This window comes from Protomyctophum bolini, assembly GCF_963924005.1.
Source record: "Protomyctophum bolini genome assembly, chromosome: 1".
NCBI classification, from domain to species: domain Eukaryota; kingdom Metazoa; phylum Chordata; class Actinopteri; order Myctophiformes; family Myctophidae; genus Protomyctophum; species Protomyctophum bolini.
This window is the reverse complement of record NC_137862.1, coordinates 1,362,262-1,376,229: the sequence shown is the minus strand read 5'-3', so window position 1 is coordinate 1,376,229 and position 13,968 is coordinate 1,362,262. Positions and strand designations below refer to the sequence as shown.

At 44.4% G+C, this 13,968-nt stretch overlaps 1 protein-coding gene across 1 annotated transcript in view; it reads right to left on the bottom strand.

Annotated features, from left to right (window-relative positions):
* The window catches only part of LOC308314782 (protein diaphanous homolog 3-like), a gene marked incomplete at its 3' end in the record, with an annotated part of 217,989 nt that overhangs the window by 124,324 nt on the left and 79,697 nt on the right, over nt 1–13,968 (bottom strand). Inside the window, exons 8-9 of the mRNA XM_080762464.1 lie at nt 9,880–10,016; nt 7,376–7,481 (exon numbers count right to left, since the gene is read on the bottom strand). Of these exons, the coding sequence (XP_080618590.1) occupies nt 7,376–7,481; nt 9,880–10,016 (243 nt within the window). The remainder of the gene's footprint in view (nt 1–7,375; nt 7,482–9,879; nt 10,017–13,968) is intronic.

The window sequence follows — 13,968 nt, the reverse complement described above, 5'->3', positions numbered from 1 at the left end:
TGTCGACTTAATTTATTATAATGTATTGTTTTGTTCCCGTTTTATTTGATTAATGTTCAACTACTTATGCTAATTGTTGACAAAATGTATAACCAATGTATTGTCATCTCTTGGATTATTTAATGTGTTATTTATTTAAATACGTTTAACCCATTCTGGGTGGGAACCCCTTTTTGGTGTTTTAAGCATTGTGTTATGCTTTAGCTGTTGAAAAATAGCAGATCTACAAGCTCATAGTGCATGGGGTTGAAAAATCGTGAAAATGTGGCGCAAATCTTTGAATATATATTATTTCAGAGCGAACGTTTTTAACTCAAATCTTTGCTTCTGGGGGGGGGGGGGGGGGTCCCTGAAACAACATATATTCAGATGGGGGGTCCCTGAAACAACATATATAGTCAGATGGGGGGGTCGGCGGCCAATTACATATATTTTTGGGGGTCCTGACGACTGACATATAGAAACATAGGGTTTTTCAGAAAACTGTCAGGATTTAGAAGACATTTGGGAGAATCAATTATCAGGTCTAATGTGTTTAAGCAAAGACTATGTTTTACATTTACTGAGCAATAACACGATGACTGTACTCTCAGCGTCCTGAGTCTGACCACTCAGGAGTCTCCTGAGTCTGACCACTCAGGAGAGCGTTTAGGGAGCAGTTGAGTTCCGTGGTCCCCAGTGTGTCCCATTTACAGTTATTGTCTACTCTACTCTGCACACTTCCCCTAAGCCAATGACTGCCAAGGGAGATGGAGTGCGAGTAGGAGTGGGGGAGAAAGCCTTTGGCCACACTATAGCATGGAAGTATAGCAGAGCTGTGCTTTAAGCCATTCTGACCTGAGATCAGATTCTAAAATTGTCTTCTAAATCCTGACAGTTTTCTGAAAAAAACCCATGTTTCTACGTATGTCAGTGGTGCTCAACCTTTTTCATGTCAAAGACCCCCAGAATTATCTCTATTGGGCCACGGACCCCCATCTCAAAATATGTAGTTCCAGGGACCCCCCAGAAGAAAATATTTTAGTTAAAAACTATCGCTATGAAATATATATTCAATGATTTGTGCCACATTTTAAAGTTTTTTTTTCTAACTAAACATAACATAATGCTTTAAACACCAAAAAGGGTTCCCGCCCAGAATGGGTTAATAATGCATGGGGTTAAAAGGGATCAGTGCCGTCTATTAGCGAGTGGGAAATAATAACGTTCCACAATGCATCAATAAAACACAACTAACAGCCTCTAAACCATCCGGCGCACAAGGCTGGAGTTTAATGGATACAGATGTGTTTGTGTATGAAATTCCTCCTCTCTACAAAAGGCAGAGTAATCCCCTCTAGTCTCTCTCCCAGGCTTCTGGTCTACCTCTCTCTACCTTTACTTTACGTTTCTCTTCCACCATATCATGTCAAACGCTTTGCCTCCTCCTCCTCCTCCTCCTCCTCCTCCTCCTCCTCCTCCCCCCCCCCCTCCCCATTTCATCCTTACTTTTCTTGTGTATGGATTTCGACCCATTTCTGGTACAGACAGACAATTCCCTAGTATACGGGGCCCAGATCATGATTTAACCCATTCGTAACAGGAACCCATTTTGGTGTCATGCTTTAGCTATTGAAAAAATAGCAGATCTACAAGCTCGTAGCGCGCCACCGAGTGGCGCGCTACGAGCTTGTATAGGTCTGCTATTTTTGAAAAATCGAAGAACGACTGACATTTTTAGAATCTGATCTCAGGTCAGAATGGGTTAATCAGACCAGTGTGTGTCCAGTGGAAACCTCGTATGAATCTGATCTCAGGTCAGAATGGGTTAATAGTTGTTGCGATGTTGAATAATAATGTGGAAATACAGAATACTGATTAGAAGCAAATGGTGTTCCATGCCAGAGCTCTGTGGACCCATCCTTCCTGTGTGGTTACAGCGCAGGCGTGCGTGTGCGTGTGCGAGCGTGCATGTGTGCGTGTATAGGTGTGTGTGTGCATGTGTGCGAGCGTGCATGTGTGCGTGTATAGGTGGGTGTGTGTGCATGTGTGCGTGTATAGGTGGGTGTGTGTGCATGTGTGCGTGTATAGGTGGGTGTGTGTGCATGTGTGCGTGTGCGAGCGTGCATGTGTGCGTGTATAGGTGGGTGTGTGCATGTGTGCGTGTATAGGTGGGTGTGTGTGCATGTGTGCGTGTGCGAGTGTGCATGTGTGCGTGTATAGGTGGGTGTGTGTGCATGTGTGCGTGTATAGGTGGGTGTGTGCATGTGTGCGTGTATAGGTGGGTGTGTGTGCATGTGCTACCGTACGTATTGTAGAGGAAAAAGGGTGATGGAGGATGATTCGACTTTCTCTTCACATCCCACAGCTACCAATTAAATAGAGACAATGTGCTTTAACACATTTTGGGCGGGAACCCCCTTTTGGTGTCTTAAGTGTTATACTTTAGCTATTGAAAAAGAAAATAGCAGATCTACAAGCTCGTAGCGCGCCACCGAGTGGCGCGCTACGAGCTTGTAGGTCTGCTATTTTTTTTTTAAGTCGTGAAAATGTGGCACACATCTTTGAATATATATTTCAGAGCGAACATTTTTAACTAAAATATTGGCTTCTAGGGGGGGGGGGGGTCCCTGGAACTACATATTTTGAGATGGGGGTCCGTGTGGCCCAATAGAGATAATTCTGGGGGTCCTTGACATGAAAAAGGTTGAGCACCACTGACATAGAAACATGGGTTTTTTCATTTTTGTTCAAGATTTTAGAATTTAGATTTTTAATCGACTCAGTCCAAAAGGGGTTAATCAAGTATTGTCCCTGCTCACTGTACTACAGTGTTGTGAGCGTTCGATACAGAACCATATGCATCATCTCCAGTGGAGGTATCAGGAGGGGATAAGGAACTGCACAAAGATTATATGTCTACAAAGGGAATCATTAAAAAAAATACACCAATAACCCATTCTGAACGGGAACCCATTTTGGTGTCAGCATCATGTTATGCTTTAGCTATTGAAAAATAGCAGATCTACAAGCTCATAGCGCGCCACCGAGTGGCGCGCTACGAGCTTGTAGGTCTGCTATTTTTGAAAAATCGAAGAACGACTGACATTTTTTAGAATCTGATCTCGGGTCAGAATGGGTTAATCAGACCAGTGTGTGTCCATAGTGGAAACCTCGTATGAATCTGATCTCAGGTCAGAATGGGTTAAGTCACAACAGCAACAGAGAGGAATATATAACCTATACTCAACATTTCAGCTTCTAACTTTGGAACAAGGGGGGCTTTATAAAGCATCCATCTATCTATATAGTTTACTGATTTATATTAGTTTAAACTAGTTTATATTTATACAGCACTCTCTCATTACAATGGATCTCATTGCTTTTTTCAATACCAGGCTGTCAACTAAAAACTAACCGTGGCATTGATCTTTGCTCAGGTTTTGATTGAGCTGTTGATGCAACCGTTGTTATCTGAGGTGCTACAGTGTTGATCTGTGACTTGAACATCTTCTTTACAAACATTGCAACAATGCTGGTTAACAAACTGCCCTCCCACTCTGGGCGTTTTGGTGTAGAGCACATCAAAGGCTTCTACAAAAACCTAGGTGTTTGTAAAGATGATTTTAAAATGACAATGGTAACAACTGAGGAGGTACTTAAGAAACTGAGTGCCCTCCAACCCCACAAGGCCACTGGCCATGACAATATTCCCTCCAAATTTCTCAGAGACTCAGCCATTTCCATAGCTCCAGTCATCACCCACATAGTTAACCTCTCCATCAAACAAGGACAGGTCCCCAGAGATTTTAAACTGGCCAAAGTAACCCCCCTGTACAAAAAAGGGAGCAAATTAGAACCCGGCAACTACCGCCCTATTTCTATTCTAAGCTCCATCTCGAAAGTGATGGAAAAAATAGTCTATGAACAGGTTGAAAAGTATCTTGCCACTAATAAATTGTTGTACGAGTTCCAATCTGGTTTCAGAACATCCCACTCCACTGACACATGCCTTCTCTATTTGAGCGACCACATCAAACACGAGGTGGATGCTGGAAAATACTGCGGCATGGTCATGCTGGACCTCCAAAAGGCTTTTGACACCGTGAACCACTCCATACTGGTTAACAAGCTTAAAGCTATTGGTTTTGATAGCACATCAGTGAGCTGGATGCAATCCTACCTGGAGGGGAGAGAACAGATGGTGGAAGTGAACGGAACACTGTCCCCCCCCCCTCCCAGTGAGCTGTGGCGTCCCACAAGGAAGCATACTAGGGCCTTTACTGTTCCTAATATATGTAAACGACATGACTTCAGCTTGTGACTGCAACTTGTTCCTGTTCGCAGACGACTCAGCACTGCTGGTCTCGGACAGGAACAAACTGCAGGTTGAAAAGACCCTCAGCTCTGAACTCGGTAGAATCTGCACCTGGCTCGCTGATAACAAACTATCCTTACACCTGGGAAAAACTGAATCCATTCTCTTCGGATCAAATAGTAATCTCAAAAAGGCAGATGGCTTCTTGGTTAGAGTTGGTGATGATATTATCACACGGAAGGATCAAATTACCTACCTAGGTTCCATCCTGGAGGCCAATCTTTCCGGTGATAAGATGGCCACCAACGTAATCAAAAAAGTCAATCAAAGAACAAGATTCCTCTACAGGATCTCCTCACTGGTCGACAAAAACACCTTGAAGACCTTAACAGGAGCCCTTGTACAAGGTTTCTTTGACTATGCATCCACCTCCTGGTACCACAGCACCTCAAAGGCCCTTAAAACAAGGCTCCAGACCTCCCAAAACAAACTGGTCAGGCTCCTACTTGGCCTCACCCCCCGAACCCACCTCACCCCTGCCCACTTTGACAGGCTGGGATGGCTTAGGGTCGACGACAGAGTACAGCATCTTGCAATGGGTCTGGTCCACAAGATTAGATACACCACCAAGATACCCATGTACCTGTCTAAATACTTCCTTAATGTAAACGAAGTCCACACCCACAACACCAGAGGGAGTGCAACAAACCATGTACAACCCAGATTCGGCACAAACAAGGGACTAAATTATTTTCGCTCCTATGCGACCAAAATGTGGAACGCCCTACCAACAGTCATTAAGACATGTGAATCCCTTGGCTCCTTCAAAACTGCTCTCAAAGGGCACCTACGGATGGCTGCAATTCGAAACTGGCCTCTGTAAAAGCTGAATTGGTATCTGGATTGTACTATGTTTTTGTATGGACGTGGTGTTGGGTGCCTGCACATATGCACACATGGCATCAACGCATGGTGTTGTCTGCAGGCGCCCTACACTCTGTCTTTGTACTATGGATTGTACTATGTTTTTGTATGGACGTGGTGTTGGGTGCCTGCACATATGCACACATGGCATCAACGCATGGTGTTGTGTGCAGGCGCCCTACACTCTGTCTTTCGTTTTCTTTTCTTTTATCCCCCTGTTCCCCTCACTGTATATATACTTTTTTTTCCCTTTTCGCTTCCTATATGATGAATTCCTGTTCTGTTCTTTAACTACATAGAAGTGTCTATTTGTTTGTCTCTAAATGTTTTGATGAATTGAACAATGTGGACCCTGTTGTAAACAAGTGTAAGGCTTAATTGGGTCGTCCACTCACAGTTAACAGTCTTTGTATTGAGTTTGTGCTTGAAATGTACTGTAATTCTGCAAACTGTTAATAAAGATTTCAATCAATCAATCAATCAATTATTCCAAACGGCTGCAGCAGATCATGGGAGTTCCTGTGACGTATTTGTCTTTCCCTCCATAGTCACCACTTTTAGTCGTCACAGCAAATATGAACGTTGTGTTCAGGGGGGGGGGCAGTCAGACAGATATTTTGTGAAGCCACTGAGGAAATCGGGATTTCCTGAAAGTAAAAGTATAATGGCCTGTTGTGGCGCTGTCATTGGACCCAGAAAAACCCATAGCCCCATAGAAGTCCATGTATTTGGGCCCAACTTCACCTAGACTGTATTACCTTAATAAACATGGTCATGAATACTTTCTGCTTCCAGTCACTATATTTAAAGTCTCATTTCTAATGTCATAATATTCTTTTTGGAAAATGATGGTCCCATTTATTTAAAAAATAAATAAAATAAAGTTGCGTATGTTCTGAGGGGCGTGGCTACCGTTACAGTCTATGAACGGGATCCCCCTCCCACTCGAGTCAAAATAAAAACCAACGGAGAAGAAGGGGGGAAGTCCCGCCTCGTTGTCTGGGCCAGCCAATGGGCCAGCTGGGCCCAAACGGATCTAGAAAGATGGCGACTTACAGTGCAAGGACTGACAGGCTTCATTTTACGTTCATGTTAGACCCGCGGAACGCTTTGTCCATATTCTTTACAGTCTATGGTTGGATTAGGAGGACACATGGTTTGGTGACATACTGTACATACTGTACATACAGACCAGCAGAGCCCTTCTGGGCCACACCATAACAACGCTGAAATATAGATAAATAATTACATTGTCATTGATTTACAATTATACCACAGGGTCGTTTCGAGGAAGCAATCTGATTGGTTTGAAACAGCCTTCTATAGCCGTGGGTCAAACCAGCACCGTTCACCACCTAATCAAAACAAAGAATTCAGCTGCTCTGTTCTCCCAGAGCGCTATAGCAAACTCGGTGGCTAGGCTAGCTAGTTTCTTGGGACATTTGTGGTCGTAGTGACTACATCCGTTATTAAAAATGTAATAAAAGTTGTCCTTTAAACAAACCATCTGCATTGTACAGTAATTCCCCCTAATTGTTGTTTTATTATTCTTTATTCGTTTTATTTTTATGGAAAACCGGGAGCCCTGTCTTGGAAGGCATAACCTCACCACTACATTATCACTGCAACAGCAGCATAAGGCCTTTCTCTGCACTGCAACAGCAGCATAAGGCCTTTCTCTGCACTGCAACAGCAGCAACAGGCCTTTCTCTGCACTGCAACAGCAGCATAAGGCCTTTCTCTGCACTGCAACAGCAGCAACAAGCCTTTCTCTGCACTGCAACAGCAGCATAAGGCCTTTCTCTGCACTGCAACAGCAGCAACAGGCCTTTCTCTGCACTGCAACAGCAGCATAAGGCCTTTCTCTGCACTGCAACAGCAGCAACAGGCCTTTCTCTGCACTGCAACAGCAGCATAAGGCCTTTCTCTGCACTGCAACAGCAGCATAAGGCCTTTCTCTGCACTGCAACAGCAGCATAAGGCCTTTCTCTGCACTGCAACAGCAGCATAAGGCCTTTCTCTGCACTGCAACAGCAGCAACAGGCCTTTCTCTGCACTGCAACAGCAGCATAAGGCCTTTCTCTGCACTGCAACAGCAGCATAAGGCCTTTCTCTGCACTGCAACAGCAGCATAAGGCCTTTCTCTGCACTTACCTGTAATTGAACAGAGCGGTCTTTGAGGCCCAGCACGATGGGGCTGAACCTCTCAGTGGAGCGCCGCTCCCCGGCCGTGGTGATCGCTTCGAGGACCTTCTCCAAACTAAATGGGAAAATGAAACACACCAGAGAACAAAACAAATGCAATCATTCATCTGAGGGCAGTTTGTCCCACGCATGCCAACGCCCCGCCCCTCCTTTTAAATGGACACTGATGCTGCGTTTTAAAGTGAATAACAGTAATTAACCCATTCTGAACGGGAACCCCTTTTGGTGTTATAGCATTATGTTATGCTTTAGCTATTGAAAAATAGCAGACCTACAAGCTCGTAGCGCGCCACCGAGTGGCACGCTACGAGCTTGTAGGTCTGCTATTTTTGAAAAATCGAAGAACGACTGACATAGAAACATAGCTTTTTCAGAAAACTGTCATTTTCAAACAGACATTTTTAGAATCTGATCTCAGGTCAGAATGGGATAAAACATACTGATGCACAAACATGGACCCATCATCAGTGTTGTTATCTGGAGTCATTGGATGTTTCTGGGTCTCTCAACAGTCAACCTCCTCCAGGCGACCCAACAAAGGCTGATCTCAGACCAGAGGGGCACAGATAGTATTTTTTAACTGGGGGGGGGGGGAGGGGGACATATTTGGGGGCTATATGCGTGCAATTGCGCTTTTTTTTTGTTGCGGATTTCACAGCAAAACACATGCAGCCACGGGACTTTATTTTGGAGGGGATAATCCTGGATCAGACCCTGGCCTGTGTCCAAATGGCACGGGCCATTAACACAACTTAATTCAGGAAACATGTTTATGAAAACCAACTATTCTAAATTCATATGTAATCTCTGCACCGTTCCTTTACATTCTCTACCTGTATCTACTAATCTTGCTCCTATAATATTACGGTACACACTCAAAAAATTAATAAATAGGCTTTAAAACTGTTTGGTAGCCATAAACGTCTAATTGCCAATTAAGTACCGGATGCCACGGACGACAAGACGTCTTCCCTTGGGATTTTGTATTTTTGTTTTTAATATATATTCTTAATCTGGTGTACAGATGACAAGCACATTACATGCATAATAGAATTACAAATTGTGTCTTTCTTTATAATGGGAGAATTGGCACTCAAAGCCTAAACTGGTGACCACCAGGTGGCGCTGAAAGAGCTTTAATACCTTCCCTGTGTCAATCAATACAACACATTGAAAATGTGTCTGCCAAAAATTATCCTCTGAATGAATGGGACATATCTGCCAATACTGGTGCAAAATCAGTATTGTCTGACTGATCAATGTATGCCATTAGAGTGCACTGTATGTGGCCATGCATGCTATCCCAACACACATAACTCTCCCATGAAACCCAACGTAGTGGCAGGCTAGTGCGTCAGTGGATCAAATCCCTATCATCGATCTGTGAGACTGATCTGAGAGCTGTACACAATATACCCGTTATAGTATTTGGCTGGTAGCGATGAATTAACCCCATTCTGACCCGAGATCAGATTCTATAAAATGTCTTCTACACATCCTGACAGTTTTCTGAAAAAGCTATGTTTCTACGTCAGTCGTTCTTCGATTTTTCAAAAATAGAAGACCTACAAGCTCGTAAGCGCACCACTTTGGTGCAGTGCTATGATCTTGTAGATCTGCTATTTTTCAATAGATAAAGTAATAAAACACCAACATGGGTTCCCGACCCCAAAATGGGTTTTAAGCAAGGTAGCAATGGAATGCATTTCCCAGTTACCAGCACGGTCATCACTCTGAGCCCCTTCTGAGCTAAAGGACCATTCTGTGCATTTCAGAGAGAAAGTGAACCTGCAGTAGTGGATGCTACAATGAAAGGTGTTATAATAACCCCTTTTGGTGTTTTAAAGCATTGTGTTCTACTTTAGCTATTGAAAAATAGCAGATCTACAAGCGCGCCGAGTGGCGCGCTACGAGCTTGTAGATCTGCTATTTTTGAAAAGTCGTGAAAAAGGGGCCGCAAAAGTCTTTGAATATATATTTCAGAGTGAACATTTTTGAGTGGTGCAACCACTCCAAGGAACAGCAATGTCCGTGTTCAGTTCACGTTAATGTGTTAATGTGACTATGAGCACCAGTAGGGGCGCTGTTGTGCCAGAAAAAGATAGAGAGATAGTGCTGCACTGTTGCCTGCTAATATGAGAGAGAGAGAGAGAGAGAGAGAGAGAGAGAGAGAGAGAGGAGGGAGGGGGAGAAAGAGGGGAGTTGCACCACTCAGTTCACACGGGTGTGATTTCTAACTAAAATATTGGCTTTTACTAGGGGGGTCCCTGGAACTACATATTTTGAGATGGGGGTCCGTGGCCCAATAGAGATAATTCTGGGGGTCCTTGACATGAAAAAGCTTGAGCACCAACTGACATATAGAAACATGTTTTTTTTTTCAGAAAACTGACAGATTTTTCTCAAGGTCACAATGGGTTATGGCACAAATAATGTTCGGCATGAGGACATACGTGTTTTCTTCGCCCACGATGCAGATGGCCGACAGGAGCTTGAGGACGTCCGTCATCATGGAAGGCTGGCCGGGGTCGATGGCTCTGGCCAACAGGACCAGACTCTTCTCCTCCCCCAGGATACGCTCTAGGCCGTACTGGAGGACAGACAGACACACAACACGTTATGTTATTACTGGAGGACAGACAGACACACAACACGTTATGTTACTGGAGGACAGACAGACAACATGTTATGTTATTACTGGAGGACAGACAGACACACAACACGTTATGTTATTACTGGAGGACAGACAGACACACAACACGTTATGTTACTACTGGAGGACAGACAGACACACAACACGTTATGTTATTACTGGAGGACAGACAGACACACAACACGTTATGTTACTACTGGAGGACAGACAGACACACAACACGTTATGTTACTGGAGGACAGACAGACACACAACACGTTATGTTATTACTGGAGGACAGACAGACACACAACACGTTATGTTATTACTGGAGGACAGACAGACACACAACACGTTATGTTACTGGAGGACAGACACACAACACGTTATGTTATTACTGGAGGACAGACAGACACACAACACGTTATGTTATTACTGGAGGACAGACACACAACACGTTATGTTACTGGAGGACAGACAGACACACAACACGTTATGTTATTACTGGAGGACAGACAGACACACAACACGTTATGTTATTACTGGAGGACAGACAGACAACATGTTATGTTACTGGAGGACAGACAGACACACAACACGTTATGTTACTGGAGGACAGACAGACACACAACACGTTATGTTACTGGAGGACAGACAGACAGACACACAACACGTTATGTTACTGGTGGACAGACAGACACACAACACGTTATGTTATTACTGGTGGACAGACAGACACACAACACGTTATGTTATTTAGGATCCGCTCTAAGCCGTACTGGAGGACAGACACACACACAACACGTTACAGTATGTTATTTCACTTGTTCCATGTGTATGTGCTTCTTTATTCAGGAGGTTCACTTTCACATGCATCCTACACCCACCATGTATACATGGTAATAATAATAATAACAACCACAACCACATATAACCATTAAAAAGCCTTGTTTTGTCCCCTGGTTGTGATTTACTAGTAATGTGCCTGTAATCACAAAGAGGAGTTGTGAAAGAAGCCCTTAAATAACGAGTCACAGACCAGTGTTCAAGTATTCCACGAATCCAGGGGCAATTTAACTCTCAATTCTAAATGCTTTTACAGACCAGTATTTGTTTTTATCTATCCATCTTTCGTACAGTACAGGTTCCAATCGTTCAGCTTAGGGACATACTGTAGTAAATTAGTTCATCCCCACGGAAAGGAAAGCCTTGAATTCATGGATTTGTTTTTATGTATTTTTGTCACATTCCTAAGCCGTGAATTTGGTGACGGGCGGAGCAGTCACCATGAAGGCGGTAGGAGACTCAAATGACCTACATTTGAGTCTCCTACCGGAGAGATCACCGCTCATTAATTATTGGCTTAGGAATGTGTCAGGGTCACGGTGGGACAGTTGGTATAGTGCTGTCGCCTCACAGCTAGAAGGTCCTGGGTTCGATTCCCGCTGGGGACGCTGTGGGCGCTGGCGGCATGTTCCCTCCTCCGTGTCATCAGTGCCCATACCCGAAGGGGGGTTGGCGAAAGGGCCTTTCTGTGTGGAGTTTGCATGTTCTCCCCGTGTCCCCTAGGGTAGGTACCATCACATGTTCTCCCCGTGTCCCCTAGGGTAGGTACCCTCACATGTTCTCCCCGTGTCCCCTAGGGTAGGTACCCTCACATGTTCTCCCCGTGTCCCCTAGGGTAGGTACCCTCACATGTTCTCCCCGTGTCCCCTAGGGTAGGTACCCTCACATGTTCTCCCCGTGTCCCCTAGGGTAGGTACCCTCACATGTTCTCCCCGTGTCCCCTAGGGTAGGTACCCTCACATGTTCTCCCCGTGTCCCCTAGGGTAGGTACCATCACATGTTCTCCCCGTGTCCCCTAGGGTAGGTACCCTCACATGTTCTCCCTGTGTCCCCTAGGGTAGGTACCCTCACATGTTCTCCCTGTGTCCCCTAGGGTAGGTACCCTCACATGTTCTCCCTGTGTCCCCTAGGGTAGGTACCCTCACATGTTCTCCCTGTGTACTGCAAAAAACATGCAGTAATCCTGGTCTCTAAACTGCCTCCCCCTGGCCAGCCGGGGCGCCTGATGGAGGGGAAAGGAACTGGTCAGAAAACGTGTTCCTTCCACTCTACGTCCGGCCGGGGAAACTCTCCCCTGTCAGGTGTAAAGAAGCAGCTTGGACTCCTCATGCATAGAAGGAAGCATGAGGTCAGTCCGCTGACTTCCTCTGTCCGCTGACTTCCTCTGCCAACCCCCAGGTTGGCAGAGGAAGTGTAGCACCCAGGATTACATTAGATAATTGACACTGGGTGAAAAAATGCGTTACAAAATGGTGGGATAAAAAATAAAAAATAAAGGAATGTGTCAAAAACAAAAGTTCCATGAATTCAAGGCTTCATGGTGTGTGTAACTGATAGAAAATATTTTGGGTGAACTACTCCTTTAACCCCTTTGAATGCAAGCCAAGTACCAAGGATTTTGACTGGAGACGGAAAGGGTGGTACGGACGGCGTCAAAAATCATTGGCCTCGACCTCCCATCCGTCTCCTCTATCTACACCATACGCACTAAGCGCAGAATGCAGAAGGTGATCGCCGACCCCTCCCACCCTGCCTGCTCTCTGTTTGCACCCTCAGGTAAGAGACTCTAAAGGGCGCTTCAAGAACAGCACTTATCCCGAGGCTGTTCGCCTCTTGAATGCTGACCCTCTTTTCACTCGCACTTTACAGCGTGAAGCTGCTTTGTAAAACGATGAACTGTGATGAATTTGCTATTTATTTATTCAACATGAATTGTGAACGTTTTGCATTCTTCTTATTTATTGGCCCCCCTCATATGATGCCTGTACTTTTGTATCGTGTTCTGTCTGATTATGTGATGTGAATATGTGTATGTATCGTATGTATGTTTTTAGTGCACTGAAACAAATTCCAATCAACTCTGTTGACATGGCAATAAAGACTTGAATCTTGACTCAGACAGGTCAGAGGTCAAGTCATAGGACTTAAGACCCCATCCTCAGAGGGAATTGAACCGCACTCAACCAATAGTCCCTAGACGTTTGTCATGTGACCAAACAGAGAAAAGATCATTCAAAAACTATGATGAGGAAACAGAACTGCAAGGACTAATGATCATTATCATTCTGAAATATAACAATGGAGATGAAATACATTTAATGCCTAGTGCTTCTAAGGTAGCGTAATGTTTCTATGACAAGCACTACCATACAAAACAAATGGTATCTTGTCCTGAGCAGCCATAGCTGAATGCGTAGAGAGCCCATCTGGGAAACCGATAGCTACTGTATAAACCACATTCGTCCAACGTTACACAGATTCTGCAGCGTCTCCTGAAAGCCGTAAATAGCACGTTGTCATGCGTCACTGCAGTCACAAAATATATATATATATATATATATAACATTGTTTTTGAATTTCCATTTCTGATAAGCAGCAAGCTAGATACGCTTCAATGAATTTGATTTATAGCAAGACGTATTTGCATGACTGTAGTGTAAAGGCATCTGCTTTTCAATCAGCACTATCTCAGCGCTTCCGTTGCACAGACTGTTAAAGGGCCACTGCCCACAGAATAGATGAGAGAACATAATATTACTACAGTTTTAGCTTCACTGCACTGTGGCTTCCGGTTGTTTTTAGGATTGATTTAAAAAAATAATTGTACTTGTTTATAAAGCTCTCAATGGTCTCGCCTGCCTAAATATGTCCCCAAACCGCCCCTTGCTGGCCTGCTCGCTTTGCCTAAAAAAATGGCAACAATAAAATACGGGGAAGCAGCTTTCTGCTTCTACTGTACCTTCGACAGGCAGCCTCTGTAGTTTAATAAACTCCCACTGTACCTTCGACAGGCAGCCTCTGTAGTTTAATAACACTGTACCTTCGACAGGCAGCCTCTGTAGTT